This window comes from Pseudonaja textilis, chromosome 1 (assembly GCF_049901715.1).
Source record: "Pseudonaja textilis isolate UNSWEBS1 chromosome 1, rPseTex1.2, whole genome shotgun sequence".
Classification (NCBI taxonomy): Eukaryota; Metazoa; Chordata; class Lepidosauria; order Squamata; family Elapidae; genus Pseudonaja; species Pseudonaja textilis.
The window spans coordinates 163,537,941-163,562,195 of NC_141990.1; the positions used below are offsets into that span (position 1 = coordinate 163,537,941).

General features: G+C 36.3%; 1 protein-coding gene across 4 annotated transcripts in view; it reads left to right on the top strand.

The window, feature by feature from the left end:
- Nucleotides 1–24,255, top strand: part of ERBB4 (erb-b2 receptor tyrosine kinase 4) — a 918,585-nt gene that overhangs the window by 580,247 nt on the left and 314,083 nt on the right. For all 4 annotated transcript variants that reach the window (XM_087919620.1, XM_087919622.1, XM_087919619.1 and 1 more), the window contains exon 4: nucleotides 2,165–2,299. In XM_087919620.1, the coding sequence (XP_087775746.1) occupies nucleotides 2,165–2,299 (135 nt within the window). The remainder of the gene's footprint in view (nucleotides 1–2,164; nucleotides 2,300–24,255) is intronic.

Here is a 24,255-nt window from a genome sequence, read left to right on the forward strand (position 1 = left end):
GCCTGGACAAGTGAGTCTTGAAGCTGCATCACCTTGATCTGCTCTTTCAGATCGAAGGCTCTTGGTTGCTACAAACCTCGACTCTGGAATCACTAAGAGCAGCATCTTATCTCCAACTTACATATACTCCAATTTGTGAGACAAGGCATTGGCTCTCTGGTTGCAGACTCCTGAACTATAGGTTATTCAAAAATTGAAGTGGTTGAAGAAGAGAGACCATCGGATCTGCCACTGGTTGAGCTTCCTGGCTGTTTTCAGGTGCTCTAGGTTCCAATAATCTGTCCGCACTTTTATCTGGTGCCAAGCCTCTTCTAAATGGTGCCACCACACCTCAAAAATCATCTTGACTTTTGCCAGCAACTCATTATCCCAGATTATGTAGTTCTGCTGGGCAGGGTTGAACATGCACAAGTAGTAAGCAGTAAGCACAGAATTGCTTCAAGATCAAGGGAGCTTGTAGCAACACTATCTCCACTGCACATTTGATACATCCATCTCTACCATGAACTGTTGCATCGGGTCAGAGCAGTGAAGAATAGGGTCCATAGGAAAAACCTTCTTCGGAAACTCAAAGGCATGCCACTTGACCAACCTCTACATGATCCTTTTCTGCAGCAACCAAGTCAAGGGAGCAGTCATTGAGGCGAACTGGGGAATAAACTATGGTTTAGTGAGTTTATAAATAATCCCCAGCAATTTCCTTCACCAAAACTCAAAACTGTTCCAGTTAAGTCCAGCCATAAGCAGACCATGATTAGTCCATAGAGCAATGGCCCAACAATCCACAACGCAATTGAAATTTGCTCAAACAAAATAACGCCACCAAACAAATTTAACTCCACACATAAGAGAGTTCACAAGCCATATATCAACTCAGTTCCTGACATGCTCATCCTCCCTGAGTTGACATCTGAGGGGGAATCTGGGGAGTTGTTCAAAGGAGACATTATACTCTAGGTATCTTCCTATTTCATTTCGAAAAGACTGTAAAGCCACCAAAGTGAAATGTAATTCTATTATATCTAACCTACAGAAAACTGTGTCTTGTTAATAATAATTTTGTCTCATTGTAGCCAACTTTAGTTGGATATAGCAGTGGACAATACTGGTTTGAGTGAAATTGCATTAATAATTGAGAGCTTTTTCAATAAACATTCAAAATGCTTATTTAAAAATAGTAATATTCCTGGTTCATAATTGTAATGTTTGTCCATTTCTTTTTATTTATGCACAGCAAAATTGAGATTGCTTTTATGTATTCATCTCTATAATCTGAAAGTGGTTGAGAAACCATCTAAAAACTGAATTCCTCTCAGGGAAACACTTAGGGGAAAGGGAACATAGTTATTTCACATATTTATGGGGTAGGTTTTTACTTCCAGTTCTTCTGCTTAGAAATGTGCATTTTTGCTTCATTACTTATTTGTTATATGTAGCACAATTGTAGGCATACTCACTTAGTAATAAATTCCTCCAAGCTCAATGGAGCTGCCTTGTGTGTTTAAGTTTTTAGCTTTGTTATACTTCATTTGAAGTAATTTTTTGATTTTATCAGATGTCCTCCAATTCTAGAACTTATAAAAGGAAGTTTTAATTCAAAGTAATGCTTGCTATCTGATAATGCAGTTCTTAATTTAGATACTTAACTTTTGCTCTTAAAACTTGGGTATAATGAAGAAGTATGGCATTCCATATATAAAACTGACACTCTCAAATACGTGAGAAATGGAGTCAATGGAGGCATTGTTGTCCCATTCCATTCAAATGATTCTGTCCTTAAAATGTGGCTTTTCTTCCATATACACCACCAATTGTTCAATAGATTAAATTATTGTCCAAAGTGTAGCTTCTTGTTTCATAACTTCTCCATATGCTTCCCCATAAGGATTCCAGCTTCATTTCTTGGAGGTGCATCTGATCTTCTAGTAATTGTATAACAGAATTGTACTATGTAAGGCTGTCTTAATTAGAATGCTGGAAAAAAAAGGAAAAAGCCACTGGAATGGCTTAATTCTGTGAAGATATGATTACTTAGACTAGTGTAATGCAAATTTTCTTAAAAACTTCCTGTGTTTTCTGCTGTTGTTTTACAAAATCATTTTATTTTTCTTTCACAGAAAGAATTCAATATATGTTTTTCCCTTCCTATTTCTTTTTGATACAGAAATCTTAAATGGAGGAGTATATGTTGGACAGAACAGATTTCTTTGCTATGCAGATACTATTCAGTGGGAAGATATTGTTCGCAACCCTATGGCTTCCAATTTCTCTGTGGTTCCAAAAAACAGTAGCACAGACTGTAAGTATGGGCTTTATGATTTGTAATTTTATACTGTAATTTTGTTAACCTTGGTTTATATTTGTAATTATTTTTTTCCTTCTGAGAATTCTATTATGTTATTTTTATGTTTCTATAGCATTTATGCATTATTTTTAATGTGTAATATATTTCATATCTAACATAAATATATATTATACTATAACTAAATATGTTATGTTATCTAAAAATCAAAATTATCTTTAACATATTGTTCTTTATGTCTAGCAAAAAGATACTTTTCCATGGAAGATTTAAAGTCCACTTCAAAACTCCCAAATCATAGGAGTAGTAACTGTGGTTAAAATTACTGCCCAATTGCTTAACAGTAGTCAAGAATGGAGAAGGAATGTACATCCTTGGACTATTGGTTAAAAAGATGGCATAAATTAAATAAAAGAAGAAAAATAATATCTTTTTGAAAGAGCAGTTTACCTAGCATTAATCTTTTTACTAATCTTTTAAAAAGTGAACAACAGCCAAGATGAATTTCAGTATATTTCAGTTACAATGGCATGATTTAAATAGCAAAAGATACAAAAGGAAAAGGAAAAAAAAAAGAATTTCTTGAAAATCTTCTTCACTGCTTCCTGTATAAATGAATATATTCAAACATTACAATGGTTTTTTTTAAGTTGTAGATTCACCATTCCCTCTACTAATTCTTTTAAACGATATCTCCATGTACAAAGTATTCATAATTCTTGGTAAGTTGATAAATTCCATTTAATGAGAATATAACTTTAAAAATATGTAAAAAACTAGGAAGTAATATTGGGGAACTGCTTTGATATTAGTCTCCCCCCCCCCCAAAAAAAACAGGCTTCAAATACATAAATTAACATTTCCTCAAAAAAGATTGTAACAACAAAAATACAGATAACATATATGCAAGTGAGAGTGGTTTCTGATCTTTTGGAATTTTATATATATTTATTCATAAGGTCATTCTTAATGAGTTTGTTGTGTGCATGCAAATATGTTTTTTTAATCTGAGAACCACATCCGAAAAATAGAACCATAACATCTAAATGATCATTTTATTATGACCTACAATACTAGCCGATCAATTTATATAGAATGCTGTAATGAAGGTCTCAGTTACCCTGTGTCAGAATGTTAGAAATAATTGCAACAAAATTCATTGAGGATTTTCTGTTTTTAAATATGTAATATTTTAAAGGAGTATATTTTATTATTCCCATCACAGAAATAGGGAATTGAATTAGTTGAATCCTGTAAGAATCTGAAAGTCCTCATTTAAAGCAGATCTCTGTAGTATTGGTCTGAAGGATTCATTTATGTATCCAGATCTTTCTTGCTCTTCCCTGTCCTTGTTTAAGTAAGTCCTTGCCTGGGCTGTTTTGTCTTGATTATATAAACATACAGCACTTGGGAAAAAACTATATAGTTGGCATAATCCATGCAACAAGGATTGCATCTGATAGAGAAAGATGAGAACAGTTTTTGGCTTTAAAAATTAACCTTTCATTTAGTTGACATGATTTAGTGACGCATTGCTGTGAGGAAAGCAATGTTTGGTTTGTTATTTTTGGGTGATTGTGAGTGCAACTTTCAGGTATTTGAAACTCTAGTGCTTTTTTCTTGCTGATAATGAGAGGCAGTCTTATCTTGGGGTTTTCATAATTATAGAAATCATGAAAGTCATGCTTATAAACCTGCATTGAAATGCAAGGTTCTTCTTCTCCAGGAATAACAAAAGTGATAGTGGGGACGCTTGTCTTACACCTTTAGAAATTTGGAATTGCCCTGTTGTATTTCCATTTATTATTACTTTTGCCGTTTGCATAGAATATATTGTTTGTACCATCTTTAAAAATTTATTTACTTTTTTCATTAAACTGCATCTTGTTGGATAAAGCCCAGTATTCAGGTCTGTCAAGATTCGGATTTTTGAGTCTATCTTCCAAAGTGTTAGCAATTCCCCCAGCATAGTTTTGTATGAATATTTGATGAGTTTTCCCTCCTATTCCCTCATCTAGGTCATTTATGAAGATGTTGAAAAGTACTGAACCCAAGGCAAAACCTTGAGGTACCCTGCTGCATACTCTCTTCTATTTGGATGTAGTTCTATTGAGGACTCATGCTGGGTGCAGTTGTCAGCTAACTATGAATCCATCTGATAGTGGAACTTTTTATTCCTCATTGTTCTATCTTATTAAGAAGTAGGCTGTGATTTACTTTGTCAAATGCCTTATTAAAGTCTAAATATATCAATAGCATTTCCCTGAACCACTGGTTCAGGCAAACTATCAAGAAGGCAATAAGATTTGACTGGGTTTAGTCCCTTAATCATTGTCATGGCCTACACTCAATCTTTTCCAGTTCTTATGACAATGTGTGTCAATCACACAAAATAAAGGAGAGTGAATATTTTCCTTGATTTGAAAATTATATTGCTGTTGATGTAGACTAAAACTGCATTTCCTTTTTTGCAACCACAGCATCCTGCTAACTTCTAAAGTTTGAAATACAAGATGGTTCCAAAATCATTTTCATGACTATTATAGCTAAGCTACCTGGGCAATCAATTTCTATTTTCTAAATGAACAACTTTGCATGTGCCATTGCAACACATGGAAAAGAATTTTAAAATATGCCTGAATCAATCACGTGAAAGAATTGACATTTCAAAGAATTTAGTAGGTATAAGAAAAAACTTTTAAAGAACTTTGTCATAATTTGTATTCAGACTTGAGAAAGTTTTCAAAAGCCTGGATCATTTTTATGAAAGCCTTAAAAGCATTCTTCATTACCCAAAGAAACAGAAGTTTCTTGCTGTTACCTGACAAGACTTCAAGGTTTCAGATACAGTTTTGCCTGTTAAATTACAAAGAATTGAGATGCTAAGAGAAAACAATTTAGTATCCTAAATGATTTTTAGAACATTAAAACTGCAGAGCTATTACAGAGTGCTACCACTCAGAGAAGCTTTATACATATAGGCAAGTCTCCATAAATTGAAGTGCCTGCTCCAAATACGTGGTACAGAACAAAATATAATTTTAAACAGATGTGCTAATTCTTTGACTATGAACAAATGTAGCGGTATCCTTTGGAGAACTGAAGCCTCCATCTGAAATCTTGCCTCTATTCTAAATTTACAATTCTATCTCAGAACTCTCATTTGAATAATAGTGCAACAGTGTCCATTTTAAGTGGTTTATATGAATTACAGAAATGTAACTGAAGTATTATGACTGCTGTCAATAAGTATATAAATTATATTGATGAAGAATGTGCAGGCTTGAAAGCATGAGTATCCATAGTATAGTATTTAGGGGGATGGGGAAGCAGATATGAAGTGTAGAATGACTAATTTACATGTGTAGTACAGGCCATTGTGTAGCACTTATATGACTTATATGTGTTTTGGTCAGACCATCTTTTCTATATACAGTTTTACCTGATTTATTAGGAAATAAATCTTACACTGTAGAATGGGAAAACAGAAAACAACTTTATAGTATCCAAAGTTTATGTCCATTTAGCACACTATTCTCAGTTCTTCAGGAGTTCATTCAGGAGGCCCAATTTAGAGAGGTCAGAGATTTGTATGGTCCTACCTTTATAACATTGTAGAAATTATTCTCCCAAGCCTTGGGAGAGGGTGGTTGTAGCTTCTCTTTTAGTTTAGCTTAGTTTTGTGTTCTGATTGGGCATGTTGTCTTGTATATGTATTGTTTCTTTTCTTTTGTTTCTTTTAAGCCACCCAGAGTTGCCAAGGAATTAGACAGCCTCAAAATTAGAATGAGTAAATAAATAAAGTTAGACCTTTTCCACTGAAACCAGAGACTTGTACCCATGACTTACAGACCTTCATCTCATCTTGGAAACTTCAATAGCCATTGTGTTGCTAGTACAATCTAGTAGAGACTTGCTCTCATATTTCCTTAAAATGCACATGGAAATATACTATCCTAATCTGCAGAATTATCATAAGCCATCCAGATTTTCAATTGTGTTTTGCAATATACATATATAGTATGCTATATTGTGTATGCACATTTGCAGAATAACTTTTTACAATTTTTAATATGATATTGTTTACACCTAATATTGGATTATCCCAACTCAACAAAACAATGGATTTTTGAAATGCTTTTTAATAAACTCCAATCACTTTCCTTCAGGGATTTTTAAAAAAAAGGTTTCCTTCTTTTTATTGTGATAGTGATTATTAAATCAAAACTTTTATAATGGCCTTAAGGCCAGAAAACAATACAATAAAATATCTAAACCTATAATTAATAAATCTAAATAGTAGACATAAAATATATTAAAAGTACATAAACTAAATTAATAAAGTAACCTAAGTGCATATCTGCTCTATTGGGTTCTCATTAATTTGCCACTTATGCATCCTACTATTCCATTGTGCAGAGACTTACAGGATTTTTAAAAATTAAGTATAATTTTTAAGCAATAGGAAACCAATGCCCTCAATGTTCTTCTCACTCCCACCATCTCAAGACAGACAAAATTACTGCATCATCTCCACATAGCAAGTCTGAAAGTGCAACAATCTACAAACATTGGAAAGTGATAATTAAAAGTTGAAGGAGCCTGAATTATTGAATGAAGACACAGATTGAAAAGTAAGGCGGCTAATGTGTAGCCTTGGCTAACCCCTCTTAGATGAAAACATTCCAGAAAGATGCCCCAGGGAAGCATCTGACTTTCAATGAGGCATAAGAATCTAAGAGTCTGATAAAGAAGAGGAACCTCTTATCTTCTTTTTCTTTCCATCATATTGTGGCGTCCACAGTTTTGCATTTTGCCTGCCACTTCATCCAGTCTTCAGCATTGGCAAAAAATATAGCTACAGTTTGCATTTCTTCATACAGGTACACCATCATCACTTTTTTGGTCATCTTTGGGGCCATCGGCCATCTGGACTAAGTGCAACTGCCCACTTCAGAAGAGATTCCACATTAGCTCTGACCATATGTCCGTACCACCACAGCCTTGCTTCTTTCATATTTCTGGAAAGAGTAACCTCTTAACTATTGAGGATACTTGAAGGTGGTTTTTTTGCATAGCTTGGAATCAGATCAAAAGCTGATTTAAAATCCACAAAGGCAAAAAGGGCGCCTTTGAATGGTAAGATATATATTTCAGCCAAATGGTGCAGGACCAGAGAAAGGTCTACGGTTGAATGGTTCCCTTTAAATGCTGCCTGTCCCTCAGCAACACTATTTTCACTTTGGATCCAGTCCAATAATTTTAAGCAGATATGTTTTTCATATATTTTGCTTACTGTATTAAGCAAACTAATAGGTCTGTAATTAGGAGGGTTAAGTCTGTTTCCTGTATTCTTACAAAGAGAATGTGATCAACTTTTGACCTTCTGAGAAGCAAACTCAATGGGGAAGCCAGGTTCACTTAACAACAGGGTTAGGATTCTATTGATTCTGACCACTTCTATAGAACCCTGTTGTGGCCCCAATTCCTGAGCCTATGCTGTCAGAGGAAGAAGACCTGGAAGATGAGGAGGAGGAACTGGGAATGCCTTCCTCCCCAGGACCTTCCTGTCTGGCAATGCCTTCCTCCCTGATAATGCCTCAGGTTCCATCAGACAACCGAGAGGAACAGCCTGAGATTAATTAGGAGGAAGGCATATCAGAGCAGCCCCTGACAGGGAGTAAAGAGGAAGAGTGTTGGCTTGATCCTAAGCAGCGTCATAGGGAGAAACGGGAGCAGCAATGTAGGAGGCATGGGAGGGTCAGAGAGTGAGCTGAGCCATTGAGCCACACCCCAGTGGGGATAAAAGTGGGTGTGTTTTTGGCTGGAACTTTATACGGGACAAAGTTTAATCTTACTTCAGATTTTTTTCATGAATGATTTTTGTGGACTGCCTTGTAATTTTCTGTGAGTAGATTTGTATTTGTTATCAGTTCGGACTTGGCAGGCAGAGCGTGTTGGAATGCCAAGGATATTATCAGTTCCAAAGAATTAACTCTGTGAAGTCCGAGCCAGCTTGCCTGCCTGTGTTTGTGTGAGTTTGTATTCTTTCAACTTTTGGGAAAAAAGAAAAGCGAGACAGAACAGAATCCCTTGTTAACTTTCTAAGCAGTTCAGAGAACTGGTAGTTAGAAGCAATCTCCTTTTGTTTTTTTCCACCCTTACTACATTCTTGGCAGTATACCTAGACTTACTGTCTCGGAAGGAGGGTTTTTTTCTTGATACTTTCTAAAAGGGGAAGGGTTGCAGTTTAGTATGATTAAATCTACATTATCTATAAGTGAATCAATCATTTTCCTGGACTGATTTGAATTGGGCTGATTTTTTCAGAACCAAATCCAGATTTGGTCATTTCCACATATTTCCACATTTCTACAAAAGACTAGCTTCTTTTTCTAAATGGAGAGGAAGTACATTCTTGTACCATATTTATTGGAGGAAAACATGTCACGGTTGTATCAGAAGGTATAAGTAAAATTATATGTTTAATGAGAGAGCAGTAGAAGATGGAGAAAGTACAAGAGGCAATGCCACATGATACAGAAGAATTATGAGCTTCATCTAATGGATATATTGGATTTCTAAAACCAACTAAATGGTTTAGCAGTGCACATCCCATGGCAGATCAATGAAATGTGTGATTTTAACTTACTTTCAATACTTCGATGATCTTGGTCTCGGAGCTTAACTTCTCAGTTTCAGTTCCTGATTTCCCAATCAATAGTTAATGTTGAGACAAATCTATCAAAATTAGTAAGGTAGAATCTCCAGAATAGTAAATAAGAACAATTCTCTTTAGATTCTCTGGATCCTGTGATTGTTTGCAGTGAAAAGCTAGATGACATATATAACTGCATTTAAGTATTGTACATATTGTGACTTTTGCTTGGAATTCTAATCAGATTAAATAAAATATCTTCAAAGAGAACTACAAAATACCCATTTTATTTATATTATGAGTGTAAAGAGTTTGTTCAGGAGCAGAAAGAGTTTCTGTAAGGAATTTATTTATATTATGAGTGTAAAGAGCTTATTCTGGAATACTAGAAATTAGCTGACCTAGTCTGAATTATTCAACAATAATCTGATCAATCTTTGCATAAAAAAAGATATGAGACAGCTTGAGAGGGTATCATGCATACGTGTGCACCTAATTTAAATATATTATTATTATTTTTCCCCATAGTCTTAGGTGGAGAAAATGCAAATTGCTTATATTGGAATGGGATACAAAATAGCTAGATTGCTATTTGGAGATGACATGCTCCAAATTTTGAAGAAATTCTATTTAAAAAAAGGTGACCAACAGGTATCAGCTGGGTCAGGGAAATGCCAAAGGTATAAGGACCTGCCTCAGCTACCTTCTCAAGAAAGTAAAACTCTTGAAGCGGTTTGCATTTTAAAAGGAACTTTTACTGAGAGATAGTGATTGCAGAGGTCAGGCAGAGTCTGAATTTCATTAGGCTAACTTTCCCCTTCAACCCCCACCCCAGTACTCCATGTCCATCTGTAGCCAATAAAATGCCGCAAAGATGTTTTGAAAACTCAGAAGAAGGATGGAGAGAAGATCCTTATCCTTAGTATATCGCAACCTTGAATGCCAGGCTGAGAGAGAGGCTGGAACTGGTTGAAAGGAAGCCTATGCAGAGGGCCAATTCTCGCCCAAACTCCCAAGCAGTTACAGCAAAAGGAAAAGCATGCAAAACATTCACCCATGAATAGTAGTGTTCCTATAGAGACCTGTGTGTATGAGACATGCTGTGCAGGTTGGGGAGGGTGTGGGACAGATGCTACAGGACTTGGGGAAGGTGCATAGTGATGCATGAGATGTGTTGTGCAGACTGGAGGTTTGTGTGGGGCTGCATGAGACATGTAGGTCAGGGACAGGGCACATGAGGGACAACATGGGTCAGGGAAAATGCAGAAGAGTTGTAGGTCAAGGAGGTTGCATGGAGGTATGGCATAGGTTGGGAGTTGTGACGGGGTGCATAACTGCAAAAATCTGTCATGGTGTGCAGGGATATGTGAATGGCTGGCATGGCACAAGGGCAGAGGGGCTGGGAATGTGTGTAGGTGGGAGAGACTTACCCCAGTACTTGAGAATTTCCTTGTCAGTTTCCCCATTGACTTTCTGCTTTTAGGAAAGGTTGCAAATGATAATCTTGTGATTGTGGGGTGCTTGGCAACTAGTCAAGAGGGGGTAGCTAAGTACCCAGATTGTGATAACATGACTTCAGGGATGTTTAGACAGCTAGAACTGAAAGGATCATTTGTAAGTACATGTTTTCAGCATTATTGTAATTTCAAAAAGTCACTAAGCAAATGATCATAAGTCAAGGGCTATCTATAAAACAAATCAGAAAACAAGACAGGTCACACGGTTCTGCAGGAGGAGAGACTAAGCCAGTGATTATGAACCTTTTGAGCTTGGCACGTCAAAAATTAAGGAATTTCCTGCCTTGACACTGGTAGTGTGTCACATGTTCCCCCTGCCAGACAAAAGAGAATTCATCTCTGTAAGTAAACTGTAAGAGTAATATATTAAATTATTTAAAATAATTATTCAATAAATAATTGTAAATATTTTTTTAAATGCCCATTTTAAGTAGCTACAGGTCACATGAGGCCTGGAAACTTTGGAGAATGCTCTTACATGACTTTACAGCCTCCAAAAAGAATGGAAAAGTATGCATTGTTCTTGCATGCTTTTCAGAGGGTCCAGATGGAGTCCCCATGAGGCTCTCTTGTATGACCCAAAGAGTGTCCGGAGGCCTGGCATGTCACACACAAAAATGGCATGATGTGTGTCATGTGTCCATCATCACAAGACTAGGCAAGCATGATGTGGACTGAAAGGTAAAACAGAGGGTTTTTTCCAATCTTCAGCAAGTCCTCACTCCTAAGGAGCTAGGCTGGGAGGTCAGTTTTGTACTCTTCTGAGGGAAGAATGCAGAACAGGTAAAAGGCTGGATGCGTACACCTAGTCTGATGTATTTGGGAGAAAGGTTTGTAATCCTTGTCAGCCAACTGGAATATAACTGTTCTGTATTTGTATTTGCATTCTTGTAACCCTGTATTCTGATTGGCTAAAACGCACAGCACTCGGATTGGTCAAGTGTGCAGCACTGATTGGCTGTTACGAAGCAACCACGATTGGCCGAGCCGATCGCGGGTGATTCGAACGACTGCCTGTCTCATCTAGCAAGCACCAAACGTTCGCACCAGGAGATGCAGTATACGCAAAGAACTTCACGGGGGACCCACTCTGGGTACCGGCAACGATAACCCAGGTAATAGGTCCCCGCTTGTACCGGTTACAAACGAATGACGGGGGAGCATGGAAACGGCACATCGATCAACTAAGATCAAGAACTACCACGGGAAATACAACCGACACGCAAACATACAGAAATAAAGAGCCAGGAGGGGAGGGGGAGCACCCAAACACCAGCCAAGAGGGGAGGGAAAACCCCCCAAAACAAAACAGACAACCCCAACAAAAAAGAAACCAAGAATACTCACCAGCCGAAGCACTGGTAGACAACCCGCTCGAAGCCTTGCCTGGAAGAAGCAGCCAAGCCAGCTCAACCAGCCCGGGGAGCCCAGGCGGGACCAGTGAAGCCAGCAGCTCGACCAGCCCGGGTAGACCAGGAGGGAGCTGCAGTGAAAGGCCCGACTCATCCTTCCAGGCGGTTCCATCGATGAGGCAGAGAGCAACGCAGACCCCGACTGAACCGGCCGGAGACCAAGAGACGACTAACCTGCGCAGGTCCAGTAGACAAGTATGGAGCCCCGCCTACTTACAGGACTACATAACGTAGGACCAAACCAAGAGGGGAGGGGTGTTCTGTATTTGTATTTGCATTCTTGTAACCCTGTATTCTGATTGGCTAAAACGCACAGCACTCGGATTGGTCGAGTGTGCAGCACTGATTGGCCATTACAAAGCAACCGCGATTGGCCGAGCCAATCATGGGTGATTCGAACGACTGTCATTGGCTGCAGCACCCGGGTGCAAGATCAATATAAGCCGCCGCCGCTTCAAGCTGGCAAGCAGATCTACCTTACAATTAGAAGAGCTTTAAAAGTCACTTGCCTTGCGTCTCTTCTTGGGACCGATCTACCGATATAACAATAACAGCAATATTTTTCTTCAAACCGAGTAACAGAAAAAGAACAGTGATTAATTCCATTTCTTAAAGTCAGTTTTTACCTAGTGTATTGTTTCTAATGCAATTTTAAGTGGCAAAAGTATTCACTGAGAAAGTGACTGGTAGAACAAAAGATCATAAACAGATTTTTATTGCACTTGAATTAAATTTTATTCTTTTATAAACTGCATTCAATTAACATTTTAATATGTGCTTTCCTTGGAAATAGAGAGTAATAGTTATGTAGGCTGGGGGCCCCACCATTGACCCAACCAGGTGCCAATATTCCCTTCCAATCAGAGGAACATTTTTTTTTCATAATGAAATTTATGAAGTATCTCACAACACCATATTTTATAGGGAAAATTCTTCCATAATGTTTTAGCAATTGTATTTTCTTGGCTGGAAGTGTATCAAGTCAGGGCTGAGTAGGGAATGAATATCTCTCCTCTAAGTTGCTAACAACTTTAAAATAGCCACTTATTTGTGATTCCTGCAATTAAGGTGAAAGAATTGGAACTACAATTTACATTAGAAAACTAGCAGTTGAAAGTGGTGAAAGAAAAAAGTAATGATGCCAATATTTGTTGTAGTGTCTTTTTAATTTTTTTCCCCTAAATCTAAAAAATGTGGTTAAAATAAGAAGGAGAACCAAGACTTTTAATATTCAGGGAGTTTAAAGATGAAATGTTCTGGTTCTAAGAAAACACTGTAGGCAAAGAACAGCAGGAAAATGTGAAAATAATTCCCACTTCTGTAAAGTGCTGTTTAATTATTACTATTATTATACATTAAATGTATATGCTGCCCAACTTCAAGCGACTCAGTGGTTTACTGTAACACACCCACAGAACAGCACAAAACAGAACAATGATGACAAAGAAAACAAACCCAAAAAGAACAAAAAAGAAGAAAAGGGGGTGTTAGATATTGTCAGCAAGGGCCTGGCTGAAGGGCTCTTAAGGGTGGGAGCCATTCTAATCCACAGGGCAGGTGCTGCTACAAAAATGTTGTGCTTCTAGTTTTTCGATATAGAAAATACTGCCAAAAGAAAAACTCAGCATCTGAAGCATAACTTACGGTTTCAAGTTTGCCAGGACATGAAGTCTTGAACAGTTTTTTTTGAAATCTAACCTTAAGATTGATAGATTCACTTCTAATTTATTCAGGCTGATATATGGATTATAAATCAGTCCTTAAGCTGTGTGGTTGATGCACTACTGACCGTTCTGGCTGGGCTTGAAGAGAGGTATAGTTTATTAACATATGGAGAACCACAAGTCTCCAATCCTTTTTGTAATTTTTTTTTTCAAGTTTTATTAAATTTTTGTTTTTAAACACACTTCAATATCAATACCTGGACAGTGTGGCTGTATATACCTTTGGGTATAATTCATTTTGATGCAAATAGCAATAATAATAATAATAATAATAATAATAATAATAATAATAACAACAACAACAACAACATCATCAACAACAACAACAACATTAATCAAGCTTATAGAATCCTAGTGTTGATATACATGATTGTTTTAGAGTAGTTATTCAATGTTTCAATATTCCATTTTAATGCCAATGATATTATTAAACATACATCTTTCAATCTCTAATCTTTCCATCTAATTATTACTTATATTCTATTGTATAAAAATTATGTCTGCTAATCCCCCCACCATTTGTTATTTTAGCTTCTAAGTCAGGTCACAATTACTAATCCTAATGTTAATACACATGTTTATATTAAGACATAGTCCTTCATTATTTGGTTGTTTAATTTCACAATACACCATTCAAATACCAGTCATCCTATTATTTAAACATACGTAATAATACCATCTTTCAATCTCCAATCTATCCATCTGTTGCTTTATATAAAGGTGTGTATTATTTCTACTTCTATTCTATTAAAATAATTTTTTTATCAGGCCATCATTATATTAGAAATAATAAGAAAAAGGAAATAATCCTTTCTATCCATTATCTCTTGTTCATTTGAATACTTCAATTCTTATTTGTTTTTTAGCTTGCCTCCCATACTCCTCTCTTGAATCTTTGTCTCTATCAGCATCTGTGTCTTCACCATTTAGTCTGAATATTTCTCCCATCTCAATCCTCCTAAGCTGGCAGGTCTTCAAAGTATTCATCCATACCCCTGTCTCCCTTTCAAAAGGAATTGGATAATCTTCCAGGTTATCCAATTCCACTTATAAATCTCTTAAAGTACTTTTTTCCTTGGTTTATTTCATTAGCCATTATTATCTTTATCATCTTCTCATTCACATCTTCTTTCTTTGTTTGCTGGTTTGTCTGTTCTATCTTTTCCTCCATTCTTTCTGCTGTCTCCTCTTTTTCCTGGACTCTTTGATCTTCATTCATCGTCAGTTATAGCATATTTTCTATTTTCCCATTTATGCCTTACATTAGGTTCTTTATCTCTCTGTGATTCTATGACATAGTGTCCTTAATGCTTTGAAACATCAACACAATTTCTCTTGAAATCTCACTCATTTCCCCCTGATGGAGCATCTTGTCTTATTTTAATAAGTCTCACTCTTCCTCAAGTCCAAAAACAATATATTCAAATCCAGTGTTGCTCCTCAGAAAGTTCAACAATCCGAATTCTTCACATCTCAGGATTATTAATCAGTTCCATTTAAGTAGTCTAGCCACCTTCCAAAAATCAAAAGTCACTTTACTTTACTTAAGAGTCTTCCTTATTCTCACAATATAGTCCCCAGTAACTTTACTCATAGAGTAAATAGTTATAGAACAGTAACTATGACCACAATCCTCCAAATGAATGTTGTTTATTTCTCTTATCAAAAATTTCCTAGACTTCTAGGGGTATGGTTATTCCCTTCACCAGTAGATGGCACCCTCAGCTTAGGTTTCAACATTGTTTCAAGTCTAATAAATCGATTAATCCAAATTTAGTTCAATTTATGGAAGCAAAGTCGACTCTTCCAGTAGAAGAGTAGATAGTAGATAGTTCCAGCTTTTTATAATGCCTTTCCAAAACAATGCCTAGCCAGTTTAAAAATCCAATTTTCTATGTTTTAAAAGATCTTTAGCTTTTCTCCCCTTAGTTCCTTTCTTTCAGATCTACGATTTTTCTCTCTAAGGTTGTTTGCCACTTTAAGAAATAGCTTTAAGAGTCTCTTTTCCTGGATTTTCCTCTTTTTTTTTCTTTTAAAGTTAGGGTCTAAATGAAAAGGAATCTTCTCACCCAGCTCCAGTCACTGTTCATCTACACCGCCCAGCACATTTCTTTGTTGCCTTGCTGTCCCAGCTTCATGGCAGCCATGATGACTGCCTCTTCTCGTCATCATGGATGAGAAGGGAAGAGGCCCTGGGTCCAGCAAGAGAGTTGCTGTTCTCCGTGACCTGCAGGATGCCCCTCTTTTCTTCACCACCTCTACAAGTTGGCTTTAGCTCCTTTCAGAGCCCTCCACAGGAAGAACTCAGTGAGGGAGGGCAGAGACCCGCTCGTCATGTCCGATCTTATCATGACATCAGCCAGAAATTTTTATTATAAAGTACATGTAATTAGAGAGAGTTATTTTAATAAGTCTCACTCTTCCTCAAGTCCAAAAACCAATATATTCAAATCCAGTGTTGCTCCTCAGAAAGTTCAATAATCCTAATTCTTCACATCTCAGGATTATTAATACCAATAAAGTAATACCACATCTCAGGATTATTAATGCCAATAAAGCTGTACTTTTCATTTCATTTTTTTGTATAGTGAAACCTGTGTCTAACTTGCCAATTGCCATTTCTTGCTCCCTTTAAAAGCAGCAGCCACTGCAATAGAGCAAGGATAGAGAAAAAAAATACCGAGTGATTTAGCCTTTGGGGGGATTCATACTGGTTATGGTGTGATCAAGAGTGTTTGGCTTCTCTAAAAGCAGTAAAGGAGAATATTTGTAACTCAGGGTTGCAATAAGAAGTCCTTGAGGTTCTGTTCTGTTCTATTCTGTTCCATTCTATTCCATTCCATTCCATTCCATTCCATTCCATTGATTGTTTCCTTGCAGACATTTCATTACCAAAACTAGGTAACATCATCAATGTTGTATTGATGATGTCACCTAGTTTTGATAATGAAACATCTGCAATAAAACAGCCAAGCTCTGGAGAGCACCAAGTATTCCTCATTCCTCATTCCCTTTAAATACAGGAAGTCCTCATTTAATAACTACAATGTTGTTGCTAAGTGATGCAACCAAGTAAGACATAATGTGACTAATTTGTGATTTTACTGCCAGCTTCTCCATTGATTCTGCTTGTCAGAAGCCAGATATGAAGTGTGCAACTGGCAATCACATGACTACAGGGACAATGTGGCAGTTCTAAGTGCAAAGATTGGTTGTAAAGTTATTTTTTTCAGCATTGTCATCACTTTGGATAGTTGCTAAACAGAGCAGTTGTTACGTGAGGACCACCTGTAGTACTTCTTAAGAAGAAAAATGTTATGATTTTTCCTACAACATAACAAAATAAATAAAAGAATAAACAAGTAATTTCTCTATGTTTCCATGAATGGATTGCTTTGCTAAAGCAGATCTTCAGAGACCTAGATTGTCTGAAATTTATTAACAAAAACAAAAAATACAGGGAAAGACCATAGTACACAAGAAACTATGGCTAATTATGCTGATTTTTTTAACAATAAATGATGGTTAAAAGTTTCTTCTGCCACCCACTTAACAAATTCTCATATCCTCCCATATGTATTATTGTAGAAGCAACCCATTCATTTTCTGGAGAGGAAGATAAGAAAAAGAAAAGTTAAGCCATTGTTTTTATTCTGGGTGTTTATTGCTTAGTAAAGCCAAATTATTTCCCACCTCTGATAGAATGGGTTTGATATACTGCTCATGAACAACTCTGCTGGTAGAAAATATTTCCTTACCTGAGATTAGTAATCTTAAAATTAATATTTGTGAAAAAAAATCATATTTTGCCTTTTAAAAAATATTGTGTTACTGTAACCATCTGGATTTCATATATGAAAATGACACTTTGCATGGTCTCCCTGGGATATTTGCTTAGAAAACAGTGTGACTGTTCCCTAGACTGCAGGAGGTGGGTCATCAATTTAAAGTTAAAGTGAGATGGCTCCTCACGCAGCAGTTTTACCAATAGAAGAGAATATACGTAGCTCAGGACTCCATAGCAGTTCTACATCAGGGTAGTGAAAGAAAAATAAACTTTATACATGTACTTCCTTTTCCTCAAACTGAATCTTTCCTTACAAAACTAGACAATGTTTTCGTTCTCACTAGGCAGCCACAAGGTGCTTGGAACATTGTTATTTTCATTGCAATGACTGTAATGGATTGGTATGATATTGTCAGTTTCCTGGGAAAATAATGAAACTTGGATGATAGAGAAAAATGAAAATACATTGTATCTTTCCCAATAATCATGTTTTCTCCAAGTGTGAGAATGATGATGATCACATAGTTAAAAGATATGGCATTATTTTGACACTTTTATTGTTATAGGCAGGGCAATTCAGCCTCCTGCGGAAATATAATATGATGAAAACCATAGCATAACAATTTCTCTCCTGCCCACCAAGTCTTTTATTTTAATATGTCAAACTACGTTTCCCACTCTTCATTTTTCATGAAGTATCTACATGAAACCTCGATTTTCCATAGAATAATTTGGTTATGCCAATTGTTTTTCTTCAGCATAGAATTAGAACAGGAATGTCAAGTCTCACCATTTCCTCATCAATGTACTTTTGATTTTACCAAGTTACTCCTCAGAAAAAATTGTCCTATGAGGACTTTCAGATCTCTTCATATTTTTCATATTCATATTTTCATAGAAAATTCCTAGGGAAGTAGTCTGGTATTCTCATGCATAATTATCCTCTTGGCAAGGCAACTTTAAGTTTTGAAGCATTCATAGGAAAGCACCTGTTTTTTTAATTTTGCGTTCAGTTCTTGCTGCTATATTAAAACAAAAAGTCCCCCTCACTCCACGGCCAAAGTTTTGAAATGAATAGCAACTCTCATTTTGCCTGGAACCCCTCACCCACTTACGCAGTTTCAGGGACAGTTTGGGCAAAAGCTGAGGCCGAGAAGTTGCCCAGGGATCAAATAAAGAAGAAGCCTTATCAGGAACTGGGAGTAACAATTTGAGGGCCAAGCTTCTCAATAGGTTCCCTGCCATTTCTTAGAAAATCTCAAATTTATGTTTTCTTGTGTATATATTCCATGTAGAGAACATTAGAACAAGTGTTCTAAGGACACACTCTCTCAAAACAATTATCAGTAAATGAAATAAGAATACATTAGAAAGAACATGTAGCCTATAGACACATAAGAAAATTGCTTTAGTTCATACAACTTTTAAAAAGTTATCTAAAGAGAACCTTTGAACTGAAGTGAAGAAACCAATCAAATCTTCTGGAAGAAGTGTGGAATCATCCTCCAGAACATTCTGTTACAAAATGCTTCATGAGAATTGAAAGCCAAACCATCAAATGCATTAATAATTAAAAGTAAATTTATCTATTCATTTCAGAACTGAAATATGCTTTTATAATTTTCTTAAAGGTAGCCCATTTCCTATGGCTGGAAAGACTTTTCATATTACAATAATTCTACTTCCTCCACCTCAAGCCCACCCTAACTTGCATTAAGACAAAAATAAATTATGTTTTTGTCAGTAAGACAAAGGCAGAAAGCATTTCTCCTCTTCCAGTGTTTGGACAAAGTCTGTTAATATAGTGGACTGCTTCTTCACTCAGGCAGCAAGATTAAATTATTAGTTATTCTGTTGCTGAAATATTTCAGTTTGCTGAAATATTTCAGTTTAGCTGTTTTTTACAGAGAGGTTGATTCTAAAGGAAGATCAGTTCTTTACCTTGGTGAGAATACAAATATTTTTTCCTATTTGTTCTAGTCCTGATCTTGAATTGCTTAATAAAGAATAGACGGTGAATACTTTTTTATGCATATGTAAGCAGATCAGTTTGCACATTCCTTTTTTTTCCTCATCATAGAAGGACCAACTTTTATCAAATGTTGGTCAGTGGTGGGATTCAAATTTTTTTACTACCAGTTCTGTGGGTGTGGCTTGGTGGGCATGGCAGGAGAAGGATATTGTAAAATCTCCAGTCAGAGGTGGTATATGCTGGTTCTCTGAACTACTCAAAATTTCCTCTACCAGTTCTCCATAACTGGCCAGAACCTGCTGAATACCACCTCTGATATTGATGATCTTCATCAGAAATTCCTCAGATCTAGTCACTGTAATCATGATTGTGCGTCCGTGCCATATTCATATGTGTATTGTTTAGCCAGCATTGATATTCTTGGCATTAAATCTTCTCTTGCCAGATATTCCTCAGTTTGGATGATATATTTGGTTATATCAAACAACTCTTTCAAAAATGAATCAATATTATTTACATTGCAATCATGAAGCATATATACTTCAAGTCCTAGATATAATTTAAATTCCTCCCTCTGTGACAAAAGTGTAAAGGAGATTAATTTTTAACTGAATTACTAGGAGACTGACAAAACTGCCTCAGAACCTTGATTTAATTGTTAGGTTGCCAGTTGCCTTTTTTCTTTTTAATGAAAATATTTTAATTCTTTGCTTAAAGAAAACTGGTTCAAATCAGAAGTAGTTTCTATTGTACGGTAAGTGCAAAAGTTATATCTGTTTTTATATGTATATATATTATTTATTACACCAGGTTAGTTTTGCATGGTTTGTCAGTCTGTATTTAATTTAGGCAGAATTTAGTATGATATGATTTGTTCCTGATTTAGAAATGAGAGACCCTGAGTAATATTGGAAATGAAGTTAGTCACCCAGCATATTACTCATATCACCTCTTCTGCACAAAGATTACCCTTCATCCATCCCATCCAGGAAAAGGTATATTCTGCTGCTCCTAAGATGAAGTGCGGTGATTTCCTACTGGCACTTGGGTACTTTATGGTGCAGGGATAAGGTAGAGGGAACTACTGACTTACTCTCCACAGTCCTTTAGGCAGAGCAGTGAGTAAAGAGGCCAGAATGTCCAAATTACCAGTGCCATTCTGGATTTTTGCTAATTCCACTCAGTACCAAGCATCCCAAATCCAATGGAAGACAACATTCCTGCAAACCTAGAAATACTTTGAACTAGCAGCCGATCCCATCTCTGTGACCTGTATATAGTTCACTGCAAAACAAAATGGAAAATCATTCACATTAGCTGAGGGATATAGGCAGGTTGTTAACAGAAGCAGCAGTCTGCTCCCGAATCTGAATTCTGGTTTTGGTCTGCTTTGCTTTCAGCAGTAGCTGGGAAATCTGGCCGAATACAGGATGGATTTGTAAGATGGTGGTCCTCTATTCTAGCACAAATGAGCATTCTCATTTTTGAATATAAAGATAATAGATATTAAGTAATGGTGACGTAGTGACTGATACTTTCTAGAGAAGACACACTGGCACTTTGAAAAGTAATGCTTTAGGAATGGGAAAAAACCCTACCTTGCAGCAACATTTCTCTTCTTTTAGACAGTGCCACTCAGTTCTACATTTCCAGAGAGCTATTCCATAGTCCAGTTGGGAATACTGATAGACTCACTTAGGAGGTGAGAGTTCAGTAATCAAAGCTTGTTAATACAAAAGTTACACAAAATGAAGATTTGTCATTAATTTTTTCTTTGACTTACCTTATATTATTACCTTGCCTTACCTTATATTAGTTTGTCTTTTTTGTTATACATTTTGTTATTCATGTATGTGTTATCTTGTTTTTTTAATCTTATCACCTTGCACTATAAAATAACTGTTGCCTATCATTTCTACCATACTCTAGGCACTCCCTATAGTTTATCTCTATTTTTCCCCAGCCAGTCTGGAATCAGAACCACGTGTACACGTAGGCAGTAGAATGTGCAGTCCAGTGACTGAGCCAGCAACTGGCTTGAATATTGTGGATTCTAGCAGTCCCATTTATGCTGCTTTGTGGCTTACAGCTCTCTTCTTGGAGTTATCTGTTCTTCCAGTATATTTGGAATTGGTGGTACCGCAGATTCTCTCTTGATTGCCAGCTTTTGGGGTTATTTTGCAAGGGCTGGGTCAACATCTCCTTTAAGATGAGTCACTGCTTTTATAGAAGTTAAGAAAACACCTAGGAGCTCCATTATGGGAGATATAATCTTTATCAGAACTGTAAAACTAGCTGAATGAATACAGTCATACCTCAGTGTTCGACTGCTTCAAAGTTACTTCAGAGTTGTTGAATTCAGTGCAAAACTTGATCCAGTACTTGACCGCAAGATAGAGGTTGCTGGTGTTGGGTGCCTCATGACTTGCTACTCCCTCTGGCTGAAATAAAGGATTACATGGACTATAGGCACTATTCTTGGATTTGTGTGATGCCCAGCGTTCACACATCCTCCTATTCCTGAGAAATCTGATCTGAGGTTCTCCGAAGCTCAGTCCTAATGCCCTTCAATGGGTCAAACCTGTGTTTTGCAATCTTGAGATACTGCAATTTGCCAAGGCTTCAAACTTTTTGCAGGCAGACCAGCTTTTGTTTTTCATGATGGCAGAAACACCCACAATGAGGCAAGGAGAGGTTGGAGTGTTGGCAGACTGCCAGTTTCAATGTTTTTCCCATTGATCTGCTGGAGAGAGCACTGATGGCTCAGGAATCCTTGATGTTGCAAGAAAGGCTACAGCAAGAATATTTGCATATTCTTTTAAAGATTTGGGGAGTGAATTGAGTGCTCCTGTAAAAGTCCTTCTAAGTATAATTTTATATAGAGAGCCTCTTACAACATGGAATATTTTGTTGTAAAAGAAATACAGTTCATTCCTCAAGTTGTAAGCAGGTCTTCAAAATGTAATCTAAATCACCAAAATAAATCAATGGTATTTGCATAAAAGCAGTTCAAAGAAAAGAAAATATTGGGTGTTCATTCAGTTTTTTTCTTTGGTCAGACCATATTTCTAAGAATTTAACCTCCTGACTTATTCAAGATTAAATGGAAAAGAAGAAATTATGAAATATAAAACATTTTCCCAGCAGGTAATTAACTTTCAAATCAATAGACCTAAAGATTAGATGGAAAATATAAAATGATTTTCACATAACAAAGAATGTGAAAAGTAAAAGCATGACAATAGGAATTCTTAGACAAGGACATGAAAAGAATAACCAGCTGATGAAGATAGAACAATTCTTCTAACAATAAAATATTTAACTTTCAATAATGCCCTGCTGCGCTGAATGAATTATATTTTGATTTGGCTATCAAATGAGTCATTGTATACATACATGTGTCTGGAATTCCTTAAACTGCCCCTAAAATAGTACAAAATAGTACATATAGGTTTATTTAAACAAACTCATGTTTAAACATTGAAAAGAAGATATCTTCATGTAGAATTATAAAGCACTGGCTTCAAACTGTCATGTCTCTGGGAGGTTTTTGCCCCTCAGGCTTAATATTTGCATTTTTTCTGTATTCTCAGTATTTACCAGACAAAGATAGGTATTGAGAAATTACTTCACTTATTATGTCAGTTTTCAGTTATTGGGCTTTTTTCACCTTTAATGCAATATTCTCATCTAATTAGCCATTCTTAAGAAATCCAAGATTTATCCCAAAGACCTCTAGCTTTTTATTTCCTACTTCATGTCAAATAAAATCTTGTATTCTTTCTTGTAGACTGTTTGCTTTGTATTCAGTCAGGCACATGCTTGTATAAATGATGGTGCTAATAGCTTTCAGTTCACTTGCTTTCCTCTGCTGTCCCTAGTTATTAAAACTAGCAACCTGATACCACCTTCCTCCTCTCAGACACTTCTGTTGTCTTAACATAGGGATAATTTAACTGTCTGCTTTAGGCATTAGCCACACCATTTTAAAAAAATTAAGTTTCTTTCCCCCCCTCTTCAAATCATTTCAGTATAGAAGGGAAATAGTTTTTTGCCTGTATTGTATGCTAAGATATTTGTCACCTTGGCAGCAAAATGGAAGCTCTGGGTGCAGACAGTTTTTCTGTCACCTACCACAACTAGAATAGAATAGAATTCTTTATTGGCCAAGTGTGATTGGACACATAAGGAATTTGTCTTTGGTGCACATGTTCTCAGTGTACATAAAGAAAAAATAAGATACAACACTTAGTGATAGTCATAGGTTACTAATAAGCAATCAAATCATACTAGGAAACAAAAACAATATAAATTGTAAGATACAAGCAACACGGTTATAATCATAAGTGGGAAGAGATAGGTAATAGGAAGGATGAGAAGATTTTATTCTTGATTTTATTTTGCAATCCCCTTGAAAAATTCTAGTACTGTATATTAGTGAAGACTCAGACTCATAGCTATAATACTATAATAGGAAAAAGAATGGTTTCTGTGTACATTTTAATTGTCAGGTCTACTTTGGTTGTTACACTCAATAATAAAAGTTTTCTATGTATTTTCCCAGAGGAAAAAAGATATAATGCGATGTGCAAAAGAAAAGGGTTCTTGCCTACCTGTGCCCAGGCATCCATTTTTCGCTATTCTGAGACGTTATAATTTTTAGTAGAGAATATTCTATCCTGGGGTCAGATCTTTACCATTGAATTATAGATCCCTTTCTAGCATTCTTCTTTCCCTGCTGGTATATATTTTGGAATCACATAGACCAAGAATTATGGAACAAGAACTGAATCAGGATTTGGGATAATCACACACTTTTCTTGATGTCTGATATTGGAACATGCATTGCTTTGGTATCATATTTCTGATGTAGCTAAATAATT